Here is a 27,004-nt window from a genome sequence, read left to right on the forward strand (position 1 = left end):
GATAAATTTGGATAATGAAACTGAACTGAAACAACTGATGGGACGGTGGGACAAGGTAAGACGATATATGATGAGCAGAATCAGAGACCAAGCTACAAGAAATAAATTGGAATCACTCTATAATATGTAAATAGATATATTGCTCTTGGATCAAAGTGGATTATATAAGAAACACCCCCGATTTGGTGGTGGGGTATATGTGTGTGTCGGGGTGGTGGGCACATTTCACTAAGCAATGTTTATTTAAAACAATGTTTTGTAATTTATAACCTCAAGGATATTTGTGCGCACCCCCAAATCTTTTATATAGCACCCATGGTCCCTTAAAGTGTATTAAAAAATCAAATTGTATTTTTTATGTGACATTGTAATTATGAATTATTAAATAAGCCATCAATACTTTTTTTTATTTTTCTGAACTGTGCTCATTTTTTAAGTGTCGTCCCCAATCTCAAGAATGTCACCTCCCCCAATATGTGCTAAATGTTCCTATGCATGATTAAACAAGGCAGCTTAAAATGTTAATTCTTTGCAATGACTCTTCTTTGCCAATAGAGGCGGCTATTAATACGTAATGATAAAATGTAAGTTTGCATACTTGCAACCGTATTTATGTAATTTACTATTTCGCCTTTTAATATTAGAACTACCTAATCTGTTTGTTCTTTCAGCAAGTGTAGAATAAAAAGTAGGAATAAATGCAAATATTTTTGTATTGTTTCTGCATTTAAATGTAGCCTTAAACTAATTGCAATAACATTTTGATATTCTCAGGTTTTTGACATGTATTGTGAGTCTTCGGAGAGGGGCGGCATACAAATCTATTAAAACTTAACTTAACTTAAAAAACTTAACTTATCCAAGCAAAAACCTGTATACAAACAAAATACAAGCATAAGGAAGAAATCTATACAATAGATCTAATCTATGCTTATTAAAATTATAAAAATGCTTGTTGTTACATCTGTGAAGATTGTATTTATCTCCATATTACAAAAAGTGCACACAAAATTATATCTCTTAGAAGAAAAATTGTCCAAAACTGCCTAAAACTTGAGACAGATTCCTTTCTGAGAATTGCAAACACAATGAAAACGTAAGATGAAATAAATTTAAAACTGGGTAACTAATAAACTGAGCAAGTTCAAATTTGCAGACTAGTCATGCCTACATATTCCCCATATTGATTCAAGGTACCAGTGAGCACCTGATGCATGATGTACCAACAGAGGAGATAAAACCATCCTTTTCCCATGATCCAGGATGATGTAATGAATAGAAAAGAAAAAACTTGGCTGTACAACCCAAAGCTCTATTTAGAGAGAGAAACAAATTTAGATGTGAGTTTGTGTGTGTGTGTGTGTGTGTGTGTGTAGCCAGATTACCCCCTTGTACATCTAGATACAGAAATACTTCGTCTTACGAACTTAATTGGTTCCGGAAGGTGGTTCGTAAGGCGAAAAGTTCGTAAGACGAAACAATGTTTCCCATAGGAAACAATGTAAAAACGATTAATGCGTGCAAGGGGGGGGAATCTTTGGGGGGCTTCACTACTGATTATTTCAGGGACTGAAAATATAACCACTCAGGTCTACTATCACACATATAAAAAGATAAAAACTTCAGATTAAATTATCAATCAATGTTTATTACCAATCAATCAATATTTATTCAGTCACAGAACAGCAAATAAAACAAAACATGATAATTAATTAAAGTAAAAGAGGAAGACATAACATTCTGAAATGTTTAAGAGAAGAGAGGAGATACTTTAGCAGGGGTCTCCAACCTTGGCAACTTTTAAGACTTTTGGGCTTCAACTTCCAACTCTGGAGGTTGAAGTCCAGAAGTATTAAAGTCCAGAAGTCTTAAAGTCTAGAAGTCTTAAAGTTGCAATGGTTGGAGACCCCTGTGCTACAGTGTACTGTACTAACTACAGAGCAGCACTTGGTTATGGTCAGTGAAGTAAAATCAGATTGATCAGACAGTAACAACTTAAGAAAGATAGAACAACCAGGATGTTTATTGATGGAGATAATCCCTAGGGAGAAGGGACAATATAAAAGAACATGTTTCATTGCTTCAACTATTCCTTCACCTCATGGTTACAAAAGGATGACTTAGATCAGTGATGGCAAACCTATGACATGGGTGCAACAGGTGGCGCACGAAGCCATACCTGCTGGCATGCCAGCTGTTGCCCGACCTCAGTTTCAACATGTATGTGTGTGCCGGACAGCTGATTTTTGACTCGCACAGAGGCTCTGGGGGGGGATTGGCTTCCAGAGATCCTCCGGGGGGGGGAGAGGGCGTTTTTAACCTCCCTCGGCTTCAGGGAAGCCTTTGGAGCCTGGGGAGGATGAAACACAAGCCTACTGGGCCCACCAGAGGTTGGGAAACAGGCCATTTCCGGCCTCCAGAGGGCCTCCAGGCAGTGGGGGAAGCTGTATTCGCCCTCCCCAGGCATTGAATTATGGGTGTGGGCACTCACATCTGTGTGATAGCACACGCCTACGCTCTTTCGGCACCATCAGTTCTGGATGGTGACAAAATATTGACAAAATTGAACAGGTCCAAAGACAGGCTACAAGAATGGTGGAAGGTCTTAAGCATAAAACGTATCAGGAAAGACTTAATGAACTCAATCTGTATAGTCTGGAGGACAGAAGGAAAAGGGGGGACATGATCGAAACATTTAAATATGTCAAAGGGTTCAATAAGGTCCAGGAGGGAAGTGTTTTTAATAGGAAAGTGAACAGAAGAACAAGGGGACACAATCTGAAGTTAGTTGGGGGAAAGATCAAAAGCAACATGAGAAAATATTATTTTACTGAAAGAGTAGTAGATCCTTGGAACAAACTCCCAGCAGACGTGGTTGGTAAATCCACAGTAACTGAATTTAAACATGCCTGGGATAAACATAGATTTATCCTAAGATAAAATACAGAAAATAGTATAAGGGCAGACTAGATGGACCATGAGGTCTTTTTCTGCCATCAGTCTTCTATGTTTCTATGTTTCTATCACTGTCTTAGATCTTCCTTCAGTAACAGCTCTTAGGATCAGGCAATAAATTGAGTCAAGGATAAACCTTTCTAAATTTTGGAACTGTTATGAAGCTTAGGTATCTGACTGGTCAGAGAAAATAGGCAGAATATTGTAGCTCAAAAAGATTTTTCCATGGAGAACTAATGAATCTGATTTTCGATGGCCCATTGCAGTGATTTTCAACCTTTTTTGAGCCGTGGCACATTTTTTACATTTACAAAACCATGGGGCACATTGAGTTGGGGGGGGGGGGGGGCGCGGCTAAAAAATATTGGACAAAAAAATTCTCTCTCTTCCTCCCTTTCGCTCTATTTCTCTCTCCCTCTTTCTCTCCCTTCCTCTTTTTTTCTCTCTCTCCATCCCTCTTTCTTTCTTTCTTCCTTCTTTCCTCTTTTTTGCTCTTTCTCTCTCCCTCCCTCCCTCCCTCCCTCCCTCTATGTCTTTCTCTCTCCCACCTTCCCTCCCTCTCTTTCTCTCTCTCTTGCTTTCTTTCTTTCTCTCTCTTTCTCTCTCTCTTGCTTTCTTTCTCTCTTGTTCTCTTTCTCTCTCTCTCTCTTTCTTTCTCTCTCTTGCTTGCTTTCTCTCTTGTTTGCTTTCCCTTTCTCTCTCTCTTTTGTTTTCTTTCTCTGAGCTTCGCGGCACACCTGACCATGTCTCGCGGCACACTGGTTGAAAAACACTGGCCCATTGTTTTAAGATCAGCTACTGCCCTTCATAGCCCTTTAGGATGAGAGCTGCCATTGTAAAGCGATAAGATTGCAATTGAGTAAGTATTGCAGGAAAAGTGAAAGTCACGATTAAAGGGACCAAATCAGCAGGTGGCGAGAAGCAGATTTGAGCCATAAGTTTTCAATTTTAAGTAGGCCGGCTTCATGGCAGAAAAACCCCATTTGGAATGAAAATGATCTCGGAAGTAGAATTTAACTTTTTCAAGCGAAAGAAAGAGACGCTAGGCTCAGATTTTAGCTGAGAAAATTTTAATTGCCTCGGGTATATTGGAGCTCCTTTGGAGAAGTGGAAAGATTGTAAATTTGATGCATTTAAGCTGACATAATGGGACTTAAAGCTGGCATGGGATTTATGGTCGTCTGTCGCATAGACAAGAATATCCACATATATCAAGGTCTTAATTTGTTCTACTGGATGATGTCTGGGCATGTGCCTTGGTTTGGGACTAATTAATTTCTAGCTATTTTCCCCAGCGGTGCTCAGCTACTGTACAAAAAGTGCCCATTTAAGAAAGAAATTAAATTATTTGTTTGTAAACTTGCATCATAGCCTTTTTCATTGTTAAAATCTAATCTCCAATGGCTGAATTTTTCCCCAGAATTATTCAAATGTATGATTTTAGGATTTGCATATAAGATTATATGATACACTGACATTAAAAAAATTGAAAAATAGGTGTCGATGCTATAACACAGGGCTAAACAGTAATAACCATCAATTGAAATGTTGCTGATTCTTCTTTTCAGTGATAACAGCTTTTCAGGGTTGAAGATGAGAATTCTTAGATCAAACCTGCTACCAAAGATTCTTTACCTGAAACTTCTGAATATACATTTTCCTTTTGACATAAATATAATCTTTATCAAAGCTATGGGTTTCTCAAAGACAGTTTATAATAATAATTTCAGTGTCAGTCTATCTGTCTGTCTCTCAAAATTTGACCATTTCTCCCATCCTCCCTGCCAACATTGTGTTGTGCTTTTATTTCCTAACAGAATATATATACATATTATCTAGGGTTTTTTTTCCTGAATAGAGGCAAAGCCTTCCCTTTGGAATGAATTCTACGAAGTTTTATTTGGAAGAACCTCCTGAACACATGGAATAATAAATATTTTTGTATAAAACATTCATTTTCAGAGTGGCAAATAGGTAGTTAAGTACAAATATCAGCAATGCTCATAAAGGTAATGGAGATCCTGTAGTTATGTTTGTGCAAATTATAATTTTACATTTTGGCCAGTTAAAATATGAACAAATATTCTAGGAGATTAAAAACATTTATAAAAAACATTTAATAGAATGGAAAAGAATAGAATTATTCATTGGCCAAGTGTGATTGGACACACAAGAATGACTTGTTGGCTATTTTCAATATATATTTCAATAAATTAAGGTATTTCAAAGTTGACAGATGTCGAAATCTAAATATAGCATTTCTGCAAATTACCATGTTGATGTGATTTTAAAAAAAAAATCCTAAGAATTTTCATGAGGACTGAGACACAATTATACAAAGTTTGACTGCTTTGAATTTCCAAGCCATGTTGCTATGTCATCTCGGTATTGTTTTAGCCATTCAATGTTGCTCTTTGTAGTTTCCAAAGCTTGCTTTCTTGAGGCTTCGCCTGCACCACCCTCAGGATATCTCTCAAAGAAATTTTCCATCTTAAGAAGATAAAACACGTGGAAATGTTAATGACATAAAACTGGTTTCTCAGAAGACGTGAGGAAATGGGAACAAAATTTTGGTTACAATATAAAATTTGAAATCTGGCAACAAGCATGGGAAAGGAACTTAAAAATGACTTTAGCCACATCTTACAAAGAGAATTGGGTCAAAATGTACTATAGATGGCATATATTATCCTTTTGGACCCAGGGGAAGAGCCTTCTCTGTGGCGGCCCCGGCCCTCTGGAACCAACTCCCTCCAGAGATTAGAACTGTCCCCACCTTCCTTGCCTTTCGTAAGCAACTTAAAACCCATTTCTGCCACCAGGCATGGGGGAATTGAGATCCTCTTTCCCCCTAGGCCTTTACAATTCTATGCATGGTATGTCTGTATGTATGTTTGGTTTTTTATATTAATGGATTTTTAATCATTTCTAATATCAGAAATTGTACACTGTTTTATTGTTGCTGTTAGCCGCCCTGAGTCTCCGGAGACGGGAGGCATACAAATCCTATCAATCAATCAATCAATCAATCAATCAATCAATAACACCGGTACAATTAGCTAGAATCGACAAAAAAGGCCTATCAAACCGTTGGAAATGTAAAAGCGAAATTGGCTCTTATTACCATCTCTGGTGGAAGTGTGACAAAATAAAAGGTTTCTGGAACACAATTACAAATTGGCTGGAAGAAATTTTAGGCATTAAAATAGAAAAAATCCAGAAAGCTTTTTGCTATGAATATTCCAGCAAAAATTAGAAAAACACCAAATGTATTTGATTATCCACATAACCACTGCAGCCAGGTTAATTTATGCCCAATATTGGAAGAATGAAGAAATTCCTCAGGAGGAAGAGATTATAAAAAAACTCATACTCTGCGCAGAAATGGATAAATTAACGTTAGAAATCAAAAATAAGGAAGAATCAGACTTTTATAAATGTTGGGAGAGGTTCTATTTGGGGTTAGAGGAAAAAACCATGGTTAAAATAAGATCAGAAAAACATTTAGTTGACAAAACTATTGCCTGGTATTAGAATCTATTGTTAATATTAAGATATAGAATGCTTTGTATAATTTAAGATGTGTATTCTTTTGCAAAACTGGCATATGCAAATAATTTAATAGAGTTATAATAGAATGATACAATAGTTGGAAGCGTTTTTTCTATAGCATATGCTGCAAACACGTCCAAACTGTTTTTTCTTTGTTCTATATTTTTTTTGTAGTTGTATTGATTTATGTATTGTATATATATATATATGTACATAAATAAAATTTAATAAATATTAAAAAATAAATTAAAAAAAACAGTTTTGTGCATCTCCAATTTGCAGACTTTTTCATAGATTTACGCGTTAACACTTAATTATAAAATATATTTTGTAAATAGGCTTTGAGTTCAGTTATACTTGATTGGGTTGTTATGCAACTAGTCTAACTCAACAATTACAGCTTCAACTCAAAGTGTCCCTTCCAATCATTCTGGTTTAAGTGACTCATGTCATCCTATCAGCAGAAACCTGGAGAATTCTTGAAGCCAAAGACACCTTCTGTTTTACCAATCACACCATCTGATTTTTAAACTAGACTTTCGCCCTTACACATTGTTTAACCGCCTTTGATGTGTTGTCTTAACTAACTGATAGGAAAAGACCAATGAGCCAATCTTTTAGATTTCTGATTATTTTGAACATCAGATGCACAAGTTGTACATTACCTAATATTACCAGCATTAACTCCTCTGCTATTTTAGTTGTTTAAAATTTTCCAAAGGTTTTCTTTTTCATGAAACTGCCATTTTTGTACAAAATCATCCTTCCCCCTCAAAGCATGGACCTTAAAGCACTTAAAACTTTTTTTTAGTAGCAAAACTTGAAAGTCCTTGAATTCGATTTATAAATTTGGCATGGCACCACCCTTGTAGTGTCTAGCTTTTCTATAATTTATATTTTGTTCTGATTTTTTTTAATAAAAAGAGTTAGTTGCTAACGTTCATCCTTTTTTAAAAAACAACAACAAATATGTTTGGAACCCACACCACATCTCGGACATTAACACCCTCGAAAATATCCAAAGATACTTCACCAGAAGAGCCCTTCACTCCACCATTCAAAACAGAATACCCTACGAAACTAGACTTACAATCCTGGATCTAGAAAGCTTAGAACTACGATGCCTTAAATATGATCTAAGTATTGCCAACAAGATCATATGCTGCAACGTCCTGCCTGTCAACGACTACTTCAGCTTCAACCACAACAACACAAGAGCACACAACAGATTCAAACTTAATATTAACCACTCCAAACTTGACTGTAATAAATACGACTTTAGTAATCGAGTTGTTGAAGCGGGGAACTCATTACTGGATTCTGTAGTGTCATCCCCTAACCCCCAACATTTTACCCTTAGACTATCCACGATTGACCTCTCCAGATTCCTAAGAGGTCAGTAAAGGGCGTGCATAAGTGCACCAGTGTGCCTCCCATCCCCTGTTCAAATATCTCTCCTATATCTCATATATCTTTTCTTACATCCCTATATCTTTTCCTCTATCCTTAATTGACATATTTTATTCTTATTTCTTCTCTTCTCTTCTTTCTCTGATATATTTTACTAAAGGTATATTCTCTATAACCTTCATTGTGTATTGGACAAAACAAACAAATAAATATCTGAACCAGGAAATGTCCATCCAGCAGATAGACTATTCACGGACTATTCCAGTTTAGTTCGTTGGTGACATATTTCATGTGACATTATTAGGGAAGGACTAACTATGCATTCTATTCTATTCTATTCTATTCTATTTATTTAGTTAGTTAGTTAGTTAGTCCAATACACAATGAGGGTTTTAGTGGATATATATATATATATATATATATATATATATATATATATATATATATATATATATATATATATGTAGATTGTTCTGAGTTCGGGTTTTGCCCTGTGTAATGTTTTGCATGTCTATGCGACGTTTCGGCGAAATCACATTCACCATCTTCAGGCTGTAGTTCCAATCTTTGTGTTGTTTTAAAACAACACAAAGATTGGAACTACAGCCTGAAGATGGTGAATGTGATTTCGCCGAAACGTCGCATAGACATGCAAAACATTACACAGGGCAAAACCCGAACTCAGAACAATCTACATACATATACCCGTGAAAATTTACGAAAACAAATATATATATATATATATATATATATATATATATATATATATATATATATATGTACACATAGTAAAATACATGATGAAAGTTATAGAAGAGATACTCGTAGTAAAATATATCTATGAAAAAATAGAAAAGAAGATATAGTAATAGAACATATCAATGAAAGAATAGAAGAAGAGATATAGGAATAGAAGGAAGGTATAGGAGATATAGGAGAGCAATAGGACAGGGAGCGGAAGGCACTCTAGTGCACTTGTACTCGCCCCTTACTGACCTCTTAGGAATCTGGATAGGTCAACCGAAGATAATCTAAGGGTAAAGTGCTGGGGTTTGGGGATGACGCTATGGAGTCCGGTAATGTGCTGTACTGCAAGCCACTGAAGCTGACTGTAGATCTGAAGGTCAATGGTTCAAATCATATCACCAGCTCAAGGTTGACTCAGCCTTCCATCCTTCCGAGGTGGGTAAAATGAGGACCCGGATTGTGGGGGCAATAGGCTGGCTCTGTTAAAAAGTGCTATTGCTAACATGTTGTAAGCCGCCCTGAGTCTAAGGAGAAGTGCGGCATAAATAAATAAATAAACAAATAAATAAACAAACAAATAAATGAATGAATGAATGAATGAATGAATGAATGAATGAATAAATAAATGAGTTCCACGCTTCGACAAGTCGGTTGTCTATAGGCATTCTTGGTTATAACTTCCCATATTTCTTTTCTTCCTTAAGAATAGCTAATCAGTTGTTTGGTTTGGTTTGGACTGTGAAAGTAGTTGGGTATGTATCGGTCCTTCTCTTGGTTTCCATGTACATTCTGAATTGTTCCCAACCTTAAACTGAATGAGTCATACAATTTTCAGAGACTATTTACAGGAAAACTAGTAAGAGTGGAAAAGAACAAGACATTCTGACAAATGGGGAAAACAAACAAAAGTTACACATGAGCTAGGTGGCCATATAAGTCCTGCAAATAAAAACATTTAGGGTGGATTAGGAAACTTTATTGCCAGCAAGGATTACAATTTCTTTTTTTTTCTTTTTTATTAACTTTTGAGAGTTGCAACAAACTTGAAGCTTGGGGCTGGATATGAAATTTTCCCCTTGATTTGTTATTGTTTTATTTTGCTTTGTTTTATATAGTGGGAGTTAGAGTTGATTGGCTTATATTGTACAGGAAGTCCTTTGTGAATCAGTGGTCTTCTGTGCTAGTTTTGAACTGAAGGGTACTGCAGTATGTATTGTAGTACAGTGATACCTCGTCTTACGAACTTAATTGGTTCCAGGACGAGGTTTGTAAGGTGAAAAGTTTGTAAGATGAAACAATGTTTCCCATAGGAATCAATTGAAAAGCGATTAATGCGTGCAAGCCCAAAACTCACCCCTTTTGCCAGCGAAGCACCCATTTTTGCATTGCTGGGATTTCCCTGCTGGGATTCCCCTGCAGCATTGCAAAAACAGAGAAGTCCAGAGGTGGTGTTTCCCATGGAAGGGAGCCTCAGGGGAATCCCAGCAGCACAAAAATGGGTGCTTCACTGGCAACAGAAGTCCGTAGGCGGGGCATCCCAGTGGCAGCGGCTTGGGTTTGTAAGGTGAAAATAGTTTGGAAGAAGAGGCAAAAAAATCTTAAACCCCTGGTTTGTATCTTGAAAAGTTTGTATGACGAGGCGTTTGTAAGACGAGGTATCACTGTATTTTGTTTGCCATACAAAAATGACAGGAGCAATAGTCCTATTAGATTTCCATTACCAAATTCCTGCTCTGGTTTTATCCTTCTAGTCAATACTTATATGTACATGCCCACAAAACTGTTTTATTTTGAAGAGCCAGGAAAATGTACAGGCCCCAAAAAACTATAAAATCAGAACTCGGCAAACTTTTTTGGGTTGCCAGTGCCACCGTCAAGAAACCCCTCGCCCCTATCAACATCCACCTCATGAAATAGAGGCAGCTAGAAGATGAATGAGGACTGGTACCTTGGCATTTTTCATACTTAGAAAATTGGATAGCTGCACAATGGCCAACCACATTTTGTCTTACCTGCCAAAGCTGGAGCTCTGTGTTAAATGTGCCTGATATTCTTGATATTAAGCGGCCAAGGTTTCTATCATTAAGAGTGTATCTGTGAAAAAAGAACATATTCATATTTGGCAACAGCAATAGAACTTCACAGTGCTTTACAGCCGTCTCTAAGTGGTTTACAGCACGGGTCACCCACCTTTTGGACCTCAGGGACCACTACATTCATAATTTTAAATCCCATGGACCATTAATTTGATTTTTTAAAAAGATAAATAGTATTTAGTGCAATATAAAAAGGCAAATAATTTTTCTGTGGATCGGCAAAATTTTCTCACGGACCACTGGTTTAAAGAATCAGCATATTACTTCCAACGATCTTGGTTCCCATTTTACTGACATCAGAAGGATGGAAGACAGAGTCAACCTTGAGACAGACAGAATTGAACTGCTGGCGTTTGGCAGAACTAGCCTGCAATATTGCATTCTAACCACTGTGACATAACGACTCCTTATGCATCTTTATTTATGCATGGAAAACATGGTGGCAACTACATACAGTGGTACCTCATGATACGAACTTAATTGGTTCCAGGAGGAGGTTCGTAAGGTGAAAAGTTTGTAAGACAAAACAATGTTTCCCATAGGAATCAATGTAAAAGCAAATAATGCATGCAAATCCTTCAGGAAAATCCCAAACTTTAGAAGGGAGGTGAACAGAGGGCAGGGAGGAGCAGCTAAAGGGGGTGGGTGGAAGAAGCAAGGCTAGGATAAAGGGTGAGTGGGAAGGAAGAAAGGCAAGGGGGCCGCCCCTCCCTTTTCTTTCTTCAAAAGACACCCTTGCAGTGCCTGTGCAAGCACGCTGCTCTCCTACTTTTTTAAATGCAAACTCTTTCCCCCTCCAAGCTGCCCCTCCCTTTTCTTTCTTCAAAAAAGGGGAAAAAAAGAAACCCCTTCATCCCAGCAGCAGCGGCTTGGGTTCATAAGGTGAAAATAGTTTGGAAGGAGAGGCAAAAAAATGTTAAACACCCGGTTCGTATCTCGAAAAGTTCATTAGAAGAGGCGTTCGTAAGATGAGGTACCACTGTATTGGCTTTCAAGATAAAAATATATAATAGAAACAAAACCATCATATCATCATCATCTCTCAGCTAATGGCTACTTGATAGGGACTAAACCTAACTGGAATCCAATATCTATGGCACAACATTCTAGAAGACATTTTGTTAATCCTCAAAATTGGAAGGCCTGGTGCTTGCTTCAAACAGACTTTAAATGCTGTGAAATAAACCTTAGGAAAACTTTTAGCATAGTCCAGATACAGCACTAGTCCCTAGCTTCCAAAGAGGAGATATAAAAGCATTTTATTCTAATCTAGATGATGCCCATGTAATGAAGAAAGCACTGAAATTATCAGATATGTTTCATTATACTGTTCATTGTATGAAAGCCTCTGGATAAGTTGATAACCTAGCCGCTAACCAAATTCCCTGGTCATTCTGATCAATTTCATTTACAAATATAATTTTTGGACTCAGGAAATGCTGTGGTTTTTTTAAAGTTTTGTCAAATTGTGTTGTAACATATGTAGGACATGCAGTAACTTAATTAGCATCCTTAACTAAACTAACTAATATTAGTTTCATGTATGTGATATGTCTTATAGATTACTCATCGACTGTAATAAAGTCAATCTCTTTCCTGTCTGCCATTAAATAGCAAAAAACACATATTTTTCATTCCAACGACAAAAGTTATGATTGGCAGAAGTGTCTTTTGGATGTTCAGTAATAGTAAATAGATAGGGAAATTGTATCTCTTTGAGGCGAGGAGAGGCCAGGTACCCTAACCCTAACCCAAATCCTTGACCTGAGTGATGTCAACTTGGCCACCTTTAAGCCAGTCACATGACCTTTAAGCCACCGGTCACTTGATTGTCAAGTCACTCCCATCTGGTCACATGGCTGGGAAACTACTCCCACAAAATAAGCCATGACCACAATGTGTTAGAAAATTTTTCTGCAGCCCTTCACTGTGTTGTGGCTAGCTCTGGCCCTGCTCCTGCCCCAAGGACTGTGGATGTGGGGGAGACATCCACATGCTGCAGGCCTGTTTTGCTCCCGGTGGAATCTGCTGATGAAGGCTCCTCTGACCAAGAAGACATGAGTGACAGGGAGGAGGAGAGTGTGGCAGACAGCTCAGAAGGAGATCAATTATCTAGCTCCTCCTTGGATTCAGAACAAGAGTTAATGATACAGCCACACATGTGGAAAGCGATGCATAGGCAACAACAACTGAGAGATTATTATCAAAGAAAATGAGGCCACCAGTGGTTGGGTGGGGCTGTGGTCATTAGTGAGGCTGCTATAAAGAGCAGCCTGTGGGTTTGGCCATTGTGGAGGATTATCTGATTGTTGTGTTTCGTGACTGCTTTGCTGACTTTGATCTTTGTGTGCTGATTTTTCTCCGCTTTGAAACTAACCCAGAGAAAAGTGTGTTTCACTTTGTGAAAGAAGAAGGACTGTGAATTGCCTCACAGCTGCAAGCTAAGTATCACAGAACTGATAAGGGACTTGTACAAATTACCAATTTGTTTGGAGACGAGTGCTCTTTGCTATACCAAAAGAGTGCTCCGTTTATTTGCATTTTCGGTATAAAGAACATTGTTTTGAATTTTCAAACGTGTGTGTGTCTGAAATTGTATCTGTGCATTTTTGGGAGGATTCAACCAGAGAGCTCGACAGAACACACTGTGTATAAACATTATTTCTAAATTGTGCAGTAACAATCTAAAGGTGTGCTGTTTTCAGAAAACAGAAAACAACATAATGAAGGGAATTTATCTTCCAGCTTTGATGACACATTGAGATGTTAAAATCCAATATCCTTCTATTTAGCATTTTTTCAACAAAAATCAAGGCGTCTTCAAAAAGAGAGTGTCTAGGGAGCCAACACTTACCGTTTGACCAAATATTCCCAGTTGAGCCGTACCCAGTCCCAAGCCATGGTTTTGCCATAACTATTAAAGGAGATGTATCTCAAGACCGTGAATACATCTTGACTTCTTATGAGAGTTGTATTTTTGATGCAATTTAAGAATCTAGAAATGAAAGAAGTGATTATATCTGATGGTTAGCACTTCGTTAAGATTGCATAGAAGATGAGATTTAAACATTATTTCTAAATTGTGCAATAACAATCTATAGGTGTTGTTCTGGTACAAGCTCAACTTTTCCCAGTCAGATAACTCAGCACAATAAGATATCACAGATCATTTTATTACAGGAATTCTCACAATAACTAATTTACATGAAGCAAGAAACTTAAAAAAGAAACCCTCAGAATTCTGCAGACATCAATCAAGAAAGATGAAAGGAGTATGGTGAGTAGGAAGTTTTGACCAGACCTACATGGCAGAATTCCGAATTAAATATGGCATTGGTTTTGATTCAGGCACTGTCTAAGTCATTTGTGCCTCTTAGTCGCTTGGACAAAATACAGCCAGCACCCTCTTGCTGTTCCAGTTTGCAAGATGATGATGCTTATGGTGCTTTGGAGAAGCTGTCCGTCAAAGCAATGGAAACTGCAGTTTAATGTTTCCAAATGTAAAATAATGCACTTGGGGAAAAGGAATCCTCAATCTGAGTATTGCATTGGCAGTTCTGTGTTAGCAAAAACTTCAGAAGAGAAGGATTTAGGGGTAGTGATTTCTGACAGTCTCAAAATGGGTGAGCAGTGGGCAGGAGGAAAAGCAAGTAGGATGCTTGGCTGCATAGCTAGAGGTATAACAAGCAGGAAGAGGGAAATTGTGATCCCGCTATATAGAGTGCTGGTGAGACCACATTTGGAATACTGTGTTCAGTTCTGGAGACCTCGCCTACAAAAAGATATTGACAAAATTGAACGGGTCCAAAGACGGGCTACAAGAATGGTGGAAGGTCTTAAGCATAAAACATATCAGGAAAGACTTCATGAACTCAATCTGTATAGTCTGGAGGACAGAAGTAAAAGGGGGGACATGATCGAAACATTTAAATATGTCAAAGGGTTAAGTAAGGTTCAGGAGGGAAGTGTTTTTAATAGGAAAGTGAACACAAGAACAAGGGAACACAATCTGAAGTTAGTTGGGGGAAAGATCAAAAGCAACGTGAGAAAATATTATTTCACTGAAAGAGTAGTAGATCCTTGGAAAAAACTTCCAGCAGACGTGGTTGGTAAATCCACAGTAACTGAATTTAAACATGCCTGGGATAAACATATATCCATTGTAAGATAAAATACAGGAAATAGTATAAGGGCAGACTAGATAGACCATGAGGTCTTTTTCTGCTGTCAGTCTTCTATGTTTCTATGTTTCTATTTTGCTTGTCATTAAAGAATCCCTTGATCAATTTAAAGGAACTTTGCAGTTCAGAGACAGCGAAAAAACACAGACAGCAAAACACAGTAGTTTGAAAACTCCTGCTTAAGGCAACCTTGTGTATATGAAACCCATGGCCCCAGTTTAAAATCTCTGGTGAAAAATACATTAGAAAAGCAGCATTATATCTACAGTATTGGAAATTAATCATGGATTCTTTTAAGAGCTACTTTTGTGTCTACTGACACATAGAATGTGCGGAATTAGACATGATGACAAAACGCTTGAATAACCAAGTTGAAAAAGAATTTTATAAAATACGGGATAAAGTAGATAAATGGTGGAATTTTAAAAATAGTTTAAAAAATTAAATAAATAAGAATTATTTGAACTTATTAATTTGATGGTAAACTGTATGCATATATGAATAGTTTAAAAATAATATAAACATAGGGTAGTTTTGCAATTTGATAGATTAGAAGTGTTATATTTTATATTTTATTTCAGATTATGCATTTGATATTTTAAAGATAAGAAAATTAATTAACATAGAGAATATAGAGTTAAATTTAATAAGAATATAGAGTATATAGGTTATGTTTTTGTATCGATCTGATCATAGTTAGGCTTTTTTCTTTTTTGTATTAGTTAGACTTCTACGATAAGCGGAGCAGTGGTAGCTCCTTAAATGTTGAATGTTGTTTGTCTTTTGTTTGTCTTTTGAAAAACTAATAAACAAATTTTGAAAAAAAGAAAGAAAGTTAAAGGTAAGTTAAGGAAACCTGTTCAGCAGAGTTATGTTTTTCACAGATGCCAGGCCATAGAGAAGCTTCTCCTTTTCTTGAGCTAATGTTGCAGTTGTGTACTTCTCAAACATGTAATTCCAGGCTTGCTCGTCACCTGAGTGCTGCATCCCAAAACGGTAGACCAGGAGACGGATATTTACATCTAGACTAACATGGAAGAGAATGATACCATTAGCTAAAGAGGCCGATCTTCCATGCTGCTTTGCCTATGGACGCCATCTGCATCTGCCCATAAATATGTATAGTCACCTTGTTCCATTCATCCAAGTCTGAAACAGCGAAGACGCATTCCCCAAAGCCTCCGGGTCGTCCATATTGCATGCAAATTCCAAAACAGTCGTACGAAGGAGGCTGGAGAAAAGAAAAAAGAAAAACTATGTTCTATTTCAGGGGTGTTAAACTCAAGGCGGAAAGCCAGATCTGGCCGCGGAGTACTGCTGTTAAGTGAATTCCTGCAGTTGTTAAGTCAGTAACATGGTTGTTAAGGGGATCATGTGACCCTGGGGTACTGCAACCGTCATAAATATGAATTAATCCGACCTTGAAAAATGAATGAATCATTTATCATGTAAAGGAACTTTCAACACTGGAGGATATTGATTTGATTAGTGCATCATATTCCTTCCAGAGAAATATTAGATTACTGCATGCCCTATCATTTTGTCCCGGGGTGTATCAAAAGCTATGGGAGGCAGGTTTAGGTCAATGTTATCATGAAATTAAGAGCGAGGAAAGAGAATTGTACAGTTACACCAATTGTGTTACGTTCCTTTTTACGGTGAAAAGACACGGAAGCATTCACTAGAACAGTGTTTTTCAACCAGTGTGCCGTGGCACACTAGTGTGCCGCGAAACATGGGCAGGTGTGCCGCGAAGAAGGAAGCTCAGGTTCCGGTCTCGCAACTTTTTGCTGAGAGAGAGAGAGAGAGTGAGAGTGAGAGAGAGAAAAAGAAAGCAAGAGAGAGAGAAAGAGAGAGAAAGAAAGCAAGAGAGAGAGAAAGAGAGAGAGAAAGGGAGTGAGAGAGAGAGAGAAAGCAAGAGAGAGAAAGAAAAGAGAGAAACAGAGAAAAAGCAAGAGTGAGAGAGAAAGAAAGCAAGAGAGAGAGAGAGAGAAAGAAAGCAAGAGAGAGAGAGAGAAAAAGAAAGCAAGAGAGAGAGAAAAGGAGAGGAAGGAAGAGAGAAATGAGCAAAAAGGGAAGGAAAAAAGAGAAATGAGAAAATGATTGAGAGGAAAGAGAGAGGAACAAAAGAGAGAGAAGTGACTCTTGATTTAAAGCATATGACAAAAAGCACCCAAAGAATAAGAGAGAAAAAAAACCCAGCCTTCACCTGCTTTGGAAATGGTTCAAGAGCGTGTATACACACACAAGGGTGGGGAGGAGACGGATGGAAAAAGAGAGGAGAGTGTCTTACGGTGTCATTTTGTGTCATTTTGGTTGGTGGTGTGCCCCAGGATTTTAAAATGTAAAAAATGTGCCGCGGCTCAAAAAAGGTTGAAAATCACTGCACTAGAACACACAAGAAAATTATCAATGAAGAAACAGTGTTTCTACTGGACAGGGTAATTTCACATATTTAAAAAACACAGTGCTCCTTATCTGGGACTACTAAACTTTAAGATTATCTTCAAACCTTCCCCGCACTCATCTTCTTTCTCTCTGTCTCATGCAGATTACAAAACTGATTAGTATAACTGTTTAGGGGTTTGGGGGGATTTTTTTTGTCTAACAACTAACAAGGGTGGCCGTCTTCCTCTAATGTAAATAGGATGATTAAATCTCATTATGCAGAAGATTTTGTTTGTCTGTAACTTTGATCCTACAACTAAAGAAAGGGCTGATAACCATCAGCTGACTGGGACGTCTAAGGGTCATTTGAAAGATAATACACAATATACTATGCTCCAAAGCAAGTCTGCATATAAGGGAGTTGAAATAAATGCTTCACCTCCTGATATGGTCATCATCAGTCTTCCATTTCAGCTCACTTGCGATGGGCTTGACCAGGCCACCAAAATACCTCTGAAAACAGAAACATTGTGTTGGAATCACTGCATAGCAATCAGATTGAAATACAGTGTTCCCTTGATTTTCACGGGTTCGAACTTTGCGAAAAGTCTATACCACAGTTTTTCAAAAATATTAATTAAAAAATACTTTGCGGTTTTTTCCCTATACATGGTTTTTCCCACTCGATATGTCATATGTCATCGCCAAACTTTCATCCGCCTTTAATAATTTTTTAAAAATAAACTTTAATAAATAAACATGGTGAGTAATAATCTGAATGGTTGTTAAGGGAATGGGAGATTGTAATTTAGGGTTTTAAAGTGTTAAGGGAAGGCTTGGGATACTGTTCATAGCCAAAAATAGTGTATTTACTTCCGCATCTCTACTTCGCGGAAATTCGACTTTCGCGGGCGGTCTCAGAACGCATCCCCCCTGAAAATTGAGGGAACACATTCAGGAGTAGGCAAAGTTGGCTCTTCTATGACATATGGACTTCAATTCCCAGAATTCCTGAACTTAGCATGATTGGCTCAGGAATGCTGGGACTTGAAGTCCACAAATCACAGCAGAGCCAACTTCGCCTATCCCTGGTCTAATTACATTCAGGAAACATCATCAAGGAAGTCATCAAAATTAAGCAGACCATTGACAATAAATAGTTGATTGTGACTTCTATGCTAACCATCGACATTAGTATTCTCTACAGCAGTGTTTCCCAACCTTGGCAACTTGAAGATATTTGGACTTCAACTCCCAGAATTCCCCAGCCAGCGAATGCTGGCTGGGGAATTCTGGGAGTTGAAGTCCAGATATCTTCAAGTTGCCAAGGTTGGGAAACACTGCTCTACAGTATATTAAATAGGAGTTTGTAGGAAATTAAGTAGGGATTTGTTTATGATTGAAATGGATGGGTTTCCGTTATCCTTATGGCGGTTCATAAAAATAACTTTATTTTGAATAGATGAGAATGGGTATGGTTAAAACATGGATTTTTTTAATGGGCTAATCCTACCTAGACCATAAAACCAGAGATTTCACATTAAGGGGATTTTTGACAGCGACTGGAAAGTCACTAGAAGTCAGGCGTCAGGAAACAAGAAAGTTACTGTTTATCCTGCTGTCATTGTGTCTAGTCAGATAGGCTTCTCACTGAATAAGTTTCAACTGCACTACTATTGTCACAAATGTCTGCATTCTGTTGGGTAAACAACATTGTTCCAATGAAATAAGATTGTTGTTTCTTTGAGAGGAGCGGATATTAAATCTAACAATTTATATTTACATGTGTGAATAACCCTTGTATCACAGGAAAGGCAAAGTTCTAGATTTCCCAAAACTTATGTAATTAACTCATTCTTAAGTCTAAAATTACAGAATAACATACATATTTTTATGTTCTCCACAAACTAGCTTAGGTTTTTACATTTTCAAGAAAATTTCCTTCCTTCCTTCCTTCCTTCCTTCTTTCCTTCCTTCCTTCCTTCTTTCCTTCTTTCCTTCCTTCCTTCCTTCCTTCTTTCCTTCTTTCCTTCCTTCCTTCTTTCCTTCCTTCCTTCTTTCCTTCCTTCCTTCTTTCCTTCCTTCTTTCCTTCCTTCCTTCCTTCTTTCCTTCCTTCCTTCTTTCCTTCCTTCCTTCCTTCTTTCCTTCCTTCCTTCCTTCCTTCTTTCCTTCTTTCCTTCCTTCCTTCCTTCTTTCCTTCTTTCCTTCCTTCCTTCCTTCTTTCCTTCCTTCCTTCCTTCCTTCCTTCCTTCTCTTTCCTTCCTTCCCTTCCCTCCTTCTCCTCTCTCCTGCAAAATTATTCCTAGTTCAGTAGTGTAGCTCCTTTCTATTTATGCTTTCAAATATCAAGACCATGAATTTATTTACTTTTTAAAAAGGGAGATCCTTCCCTCCTCTTGCTCCATTTCTATCAATATCAATATCACCCGTTTTGGAGAGCCTTTGTAGATATATTAATGCACATCTGATTTTTTTTTTTAATACAAACCAAATTAATTTACCTATTCCTGCTCAGGACAAAATTATATCTAATGCAAGCACATCGTTCGGAATGCAAGCAAATCCTCTTTCTCCTTTTTTCCCTGCTGATTAAAAACTCTCCAAAACTCTTCAAAACTCAAAAATTTACATGCTGTTTTGTGACTTTGATGTGGGGTAATGTAAGTCTTTTTTTTCATGGGGCTTATCAGTGGTAGGGACTAATCTTGCTTCCCTGCCTTTCACTTTCCTAGTATCCACAATTCCACAATCCACTCGTAAGAGAGAACACCTAGTGGGTTTAGGAGGAATGTCTAGATTGGTATAAATACCACAAACACTTCTAAAATTTGATAAATTTAGGACAGGTGGGCCTTCTGAACAGGAACCTTCCATAGCATGACACTTTATTTATTTATTTATTTATTTATTTATTTATTTATTTATTTATTTATTATTATTATTATTATTATTATTATTATTATTATTATTATTTCAATTTTTATGTCGCCTTTCTCCTTAGATTCAGGGCGGCTTACAACATGTTAGCAACAGGACTTTTTAACAGAGCCAGCCTATTGCCCCCGCAATCCTGGTCCTCATTTTACCCACCTCGGAAGGATGGAAGGCTGAGTCAACCTGGAGCCGGTGATGAGATTTGAACCGCTGACCTACAGATCTACAGTCAGCTTCAGTGGCCTGCAGTACAGCACTCTACCTGCTGCGCCACCCCGGCTCTTTTGATTGGTTTAATTTGATTTGATTTGATTTGTATGCCGCCCTTCTCCAAGGACTCGGGGCAACTCACAGCATATAATATAACAATACAACATTTAAATTAAATTTAAAATTACAGTTTAAATGTCTAATACAGTATTCCCTCGATTTTCACGGGTTCGAACTTCACAAATAGCTTATACCACGGTTTTTCAAAAAATATTAATTAAAAAATACTTCGCGGTTTTTTCCTATACTACGGTTTTTCCCACCCAATGACGTCATATGTCATCGCCAAACTAATAATTTTTGCAAATAAATAACAAAAAAATAATTATTGTTAATAAATAATTATGTTTATAAATATCAGGATCACTAAGGTTCTTATTCAATGGTGAGTACCAGTAATAATGGTGAGTAAATGGTTGTTAAGGGAATGGGAAATGGTAATTTAGGGGTTTAAAGTGTTAAGAGAAGGCTTGTGATACTGTCAATAGCCAAAATTGGTGTATTTACTTCCGCATCTCTACTTTGCGGAAATTAGACTTTCGCAGGCGGTCTCAGAACGCATCCCCCGTGGAAATCAAGGGAACACTGTACTTAAAAACAATCATACTCGTTCAATCATACAACATATATCTCTTTCCATTGGCCTGGGGGCTGAGACCTAATTGCCCCAAGCCTGACATAGGTGGATCTCAAGACTCTTACAGAAGGCAAGGAGGGTGGGGCAGTGCGAATCTCCGGGGGGAGCTGACTCCAGAGGGCCGGGCCCCCCACAGAGAAGGCTCTTCACCTAGGCCCCGCCAAGCGACATTGTCTGGTTGTCTGGGATATGGAGAAGGACGACTCTATGGGATCTAATCAGTCGCTGGGACTCATACTTAACGATTTAACGATTTAACGATTTAACGATTTAACGATTTAACGATTTAACGATTTAACGATTTAACGATTTAACGATTTAACGATTTAACGATTTAACGATTTAACGATTTAACGATTTAACGATTTAACGATTTAACGATTTAACGATTTAACGATTTAACGATTTAACGATTTAACGATTTAACGAATGAACGAATGAACAAATAAACAAATAAACAAATAAATAAATAAATAAATAAATAAATAAATACGGTAGGGGGTGGTCCCCCAAGTAACTGGTAATATACATTTTGGAAATTCAATATGACTCATTTTTTAAAAAATATGACTCCAGATTGATGAAGTCATTTTTTTAGCATTACTGCAGAAGGTGAATGAATGTGAGGACTAGAGATCTGTATTGTTCTTTTCATGGTACATTCAATTTCCCAGGGAACTTTACCTGAAATTTGGGATACAGTTCCATATCATCCTCAATCATGTGTCCAATATAGGATACCGCTACTACAGCCCTTTGCCATGGTATATATTCTTTCTCGTGTGTCAGATATTTTGTAAGGTTCAATGCATCCGCATACTTCAGAAGTCCGGCTCTAAGAGGAAAATGAAGAACAAGGAAAATGAAGAAACCTCTTAGGAATTAAATCCGATGGACTGACACTTATTTATTAATTAGTTATTTAATTATTGTTGTTGTTATTCGCTAGATTATGTTCTATCCATAAGGCAGCACATAGTGTTTGAAGATCCAATCATCAGTTTATATAAAATAGATTAAGATCACTGCAATAAGAATAAAATCACATGTAGCTTACAGTATGTACTATACATTTTGGTATGTTTGTAACAAAATTTTAAAGATCTGGCTAATAGCATTCCGAATTGCAAATTCAGTAAGTATGTACTTTCCAGATTCACTGATTCTACAACTCATGGAGTATCTATAATGCAGAATCCAACAGTGAATGATGGTTTCTGTTTTCTCAACAAAATAAAACAAAGAGTTTCTTGGTATAACAGCGAGAGAATAAACCTCAAGGAATGAAAGGGCGTTTGTAATTACTCTTGAAATCACTTACAAAATAGGTTTGCATGTATTCACTGGATATTATTGCAAAATAAATGTGCATAGGTGTTGTGGTTAGCTCTGGCCCAGCTCCTGCCCCAAGGATTGTGCAGGTGGATGTGGGGGAGACATCCACATGCCGCAGGCCTGTTTTGCTCCTGATGGAATCTGCCGACGAAGCCTCCTCTGACCAAGGAAGCATGAGTGACAGGGAAGAGGGGAGTTTGGCAGACAGCCCAGAAGGAGATCAATCATCTGTATCATCCTTGGATTCTGAACAAGAATTAATGACACATCCACGCGTGCATAGAGTGATGCATAGGAGACAACAACTGAAGGATTATTACAAGAGAAAATGAGGCCACTTGTGGTTGGGTGGGGCTGCTGTAATTAGTGCTACAGATAAAAGTGGTGTTTTAGCCTCATGGCAGTTTATCTGATTCATTGTTTCGTCAAGATCGTGGTTTTTGTGCTGTTCAAGATTGTGTGTGGACTCTCTGGACTTTAGAATTGGACTCAATTTCCCAGTTATTGGGTGAGCAATTGGGTTGCATTTAACCTGTGCCTTGTGTGTACCAGAAAATCCCTTTGACATTTAAAAAGGGAGCTGTTTCTGTTTTTCTGTTTATAAAAACTTTTAGGTTTTCCTTTTATCGTGTGGTGTGTGTCTTCCTGGACTAATTACCCTGTAATTACGGGCGGTTGAAACACGCGGGCAGAACAATAGGGTTGCAACTCTAGCAACAAGAAGATATATTTGTATGTATGTAATACGTAATGTAAGATGTAATATATTTACAGGTGACCATTCACATATGTTCCTTGAGGTAATATTATGTTAAATAGCTAACTTGTAACATAACATCAAACAAACTGTATATCATTCATTTAATTACTTTAATTTAATTACGAAACCTACCTGGCCAAGGCAAAAGCATCGTCTATAAAACCAGCGCGATCAGCTAGACTAAAATTCTAAGAGGAGAGAAAAAAAGGGAAACGATTGACATCAGGCGGGTAATATTAAAATACAGTGAATAATCATCTCCAAAACAAATTAACATTTAATTTCAGACTGACCTGATGGGCTGCCATCATAATGTCAGCTAAATTACTCCAGACTTGAGGTTCATAATTTACGCGATAAAAACCAACATGATCCTTGTTTACTTTCAAGAAAGAATTAGGGTCGTTGGGTCGTGGAATAGTAATTCCTGTTCAACATCAAAAAAGTAAGGAATAAGTTATAAATGTGTTACAGTGATATGAAATATCTTTCCAAAAGACAAGCCAAAAACTCTTTCGTTTAACATCTTTAAACATTCCTTTTATTCCACCAACCATAAACCTATTGCCAAATTTTGTAAAATTCTGTTTCTACTTGATTAAATTAAATTTATTAGATAGAATAGATTATATTTACATTTCTGCAACACTCCGTGGCCTGCACTGGCTGCTGATTGGTTTCTGGTCACAATTCAAAGTGTTGGTAATGACCTTTAAAGCCCTACATGGCATTGGGCCAGAATACATCCGGAACCGCCTTCTACCGCACGAATCCCAGCGGCCGATAAAGTCCCACAGAGTTGGCCTTCTCCAGGTCCTGTCGACTAAACAATGTCGTTTGGCGGGCCCCAGGGGAAGTGCCTTCTCTGTGGCGGCCCAGGCCCTCTGGAATCAACTCCCCCCCAGAGATTAGAATGGCCCCCACCTTCCTTGTCTTTCGCAAATTACTCAAGACCCACCTTTGTCGCCATGCATGGGGGAGTTAGGATATTCCTTCCCCATGGCCATTACAAGTTATGTATGGTATGTTTGTGTGTATGTTTGGTTTTTATAATAAGGGTTTTTAGTTGTTTTATTAAATTTGATTGTTACATGTTGTTTTTTATCATTGTTAGCCGCCCCGAGTCTGCAGAGAGGGGCGGCATACAAATCCAATAAATAAATGAATGAATGAATGAATGAATGAATAAATAGATAGATAGATAGATAGATAGATAAATAGATAGATAGATAGATAAATAGATAGATAGATAGATAGATAGATAGATAGATAGATAGATAGATAGATAAAGAGATAAAGAGATAAATAAAGAGATAAATAAAGAGATAAATAAAGAGATAAATAAAGAGATAAAGACATAAAGACATAAAGAGATAAAGACATAAAGAGATAAAGAGATAAAGAGATAAAGAGATAAAGAAAGAAAGAAAGAAATTTTACAGAAATGTTTACTTTTCTGAATTGATCTAAATAATAATTAATTTCCCCTTTTTGTACTAAGAAGACTTCAATACTGAGCGGAGCAATTGTAGCTCCTTTCTATGTTATGTGTTATGTTTTGTCTATTTTATGTTTGTGTGTTATGTTATGTCTTTTATTTTGAAAACAATAAAAATATTTTTTGTTTTAAAGGAAAAGCCAAAAACTGACACAACACTGATTTTAGTTAAAAGGACTATTTTTAAAAATGTAGAAGGGGAGATATACAGAGAGAATTATTATGGGGAGGAGTTTATAACATTTTGGCTGACTTCACCATTTCTTTTCCAAAAATAGGAAACACGAGGAAACAGAAAAAGCGTCTACCCTTAGATAATTCTCCCCAGGATCTCAGCAAAAGAGAAAAAGTTAAAATCCTCATGCAATACATCTAATAATTACAAGCCCTTGCTTATTCAACCTCTACATCATTCATTTCACATCTCATCTATTTTGAGTCTCTGGAATTGGGCAGCTGATTAATTCAATAGTGGAGATTTATGGGAGTTTCCTCAGAATTAGCAAACACATCTGGTTATTGTTTGTCTTCTATCATTTCCCCCCCAGAAGAACGTAATGCAGGCAACCTCCAACTCTACTCCATCTTTGCTATGTACAGCAGGAGTGTCAAACTTGATTTCATTTCATTTCATTTATTTATTTATTTTGTCCAATACACAATGAGGGTTTTAGTGGATATATATAGTTGGGCCGAGAGGCAAATAAGAAGCTGTGATGTTCCTTCAATACACCAGGGTGATTCGACACAAAAACATGTAACCCTTCCCTGGTGCAGAGCTGAAGAGATTGGATACTGTAGCCTAGAGGATAATTCTCTGCCTTACAAGGCAAAGGTTGCAGGTTCAAGTCCCAATGGGCATGGCTAGCTGATGAGGCCAAAATAAGGCCGAAATAGATCTATCCTAGTCTCCCTTAATTTTCAAATTCAGCCAAAAAAAAAAAAATGTGACATGTATGTATGTATGTATGTATCTATGTATGTATGTATGTTTTCGTAGACTTTCATAGGTACAGGTATGATGGTCTTGGTATATTCGGGTTTCTTCCCGTGTAGGATTTGGAAATTTCTGGCGACGTTTTGACGAGGTCCCACTCGTCATCTTCAGGCTGGTGTTTCTGTCCTTGTCCTTGAACAGTGTTCGCCCTAGAACAAGGACAGAAACACCAGCCTGAAGATGACGAGTGGGACCTCATCGAAACGTCGCCAGAAATTTCCAAATCCTTCACGGGAAGAAACCCGAATATACCAAGACCGTCATATTATATATATATATATGTGTGTCACATGTTTAAGCTGAATTTGAAAATTAAGGGAGACTAGGATAGATCTATTTCAGCCTTATTTTGGCCTCATCAGCTAGCCATACCCATATATATACATACATACATACATACATACATACATACATACATACATACACACACACACACACACACACACACACATAGAAAAATAAATGATGAAGTTTATTAGAGGAGATACTCATAGTAAAATATATTTAAGAAATAATAGAAAAGAAGATATAGTAATAGAACATATCAATGAAAGGACAGAAGAAGAGATATAGGAATAGAAGAAAGGTATAGGGGAAAGGTATAGAGATATGGAACCAGCTCCCCCCAGATATCAGAGTTGCCCCCACCCTCCTTGCCTTTCGCAAGCTCCTTAAAACCCACCTCTGTCGTCAGGCATGGGGGGAATTGACATGTTCCCTCCCCCTAGGCTTATAGAATTTATACATGGTATGCTTGTATGTATGATTGGTTCTTTAAATTGGGGTTTTTTAGATTGTCTTTTAATATTAGATTTGTTTATATTGTCTTTTTATATTGTTGTTAGCCACCCCGAGTCTTCAGAGAGGGGCGGCATACAAATCTAATAAATACAAATACAAATATAGGAGAGCAATAGGACAGGGGACGGAAGGCACTCTAGTGCACTTGAACCAGTGGAACAGCTTGCCATCGGAAATTGTGGGTGTTTCATCACTGGAGGTTTTTAAGAAGAGACTGGACAGACATTTGTCTAAAATTGTATTGAGTCTCCTGCTTGAGCAAGGGTTGGACTAGAACAGTGATTTTCAACCTTTTTTGAGCCGCGGCACATTTTTTACATTTACAAAACCATGGGGCACAGTTGGGGGGAGGCTAAAAAAAGCTTGGACAAAAAAATTCTCTCTCTTCCTCCCTTTCGCTCTATTTCTCTCTCCCTCTTTCTCTCCTTTCCTCTTTTTTCTC

At 37.5% G+C, this 27,004-nt stretch overlaps 1 protein-coding gene across 1 annotated transcript in view; it reads right to left on the reverse strand.

Annotated features, from left to right (window-relative positions):
- Positions 1-4,835: 4,835 nt before the first annotated feature.
- The window catches only part of ENPEP (glutamyl aminopeptidase), a 66,811-nt gene continuing 44,642 nt past the window's right edge, over positions 4,836-27,004 (reverse strand). Inside the window, 9 exon segments of the mRNA XM_070757882.1 lie at positions 4,836-5,445; positions 10,677-10,758; positions 13,615-13,755; positions 15,798-15,968; positions 16,071-16,172; positions 17,769-17,842; positions 21,856-22,006; positions 23,399-23,454; positions 23,560-23,693. Coding sequence (XP_070613983.1) covers positions 5,287-5,445; positions 10,677-10,758; positions 13,615-13,755; positions 15,798-15,968; positions 16,071-16,172; positions 17,769-17,842; positions 21,856-22,006; positions 23,399-23,454; positions 23,560-23,693 — 1,070 coding nt within the window. The 3' untranslated portion in view covers positions 4,836-5,286.

The sequence above is a fragment of the Erythrolamprus reginae genome, chromosome 7 (genome assembly GCF_031021105.1).
Source record: "Erythrolamprus reginae isolate rEryReg1 chromosome 7, rEryReg1.hap1, whole genome shotgun sequence".
In the NCBI taxonomy this organism is placed as follows: Eukaryota; Metazoa; Chordata; class Lepidosauria; order Squamata; family Dipsadidae; genus Erythrolamprus; species Erythrolamprus reginae.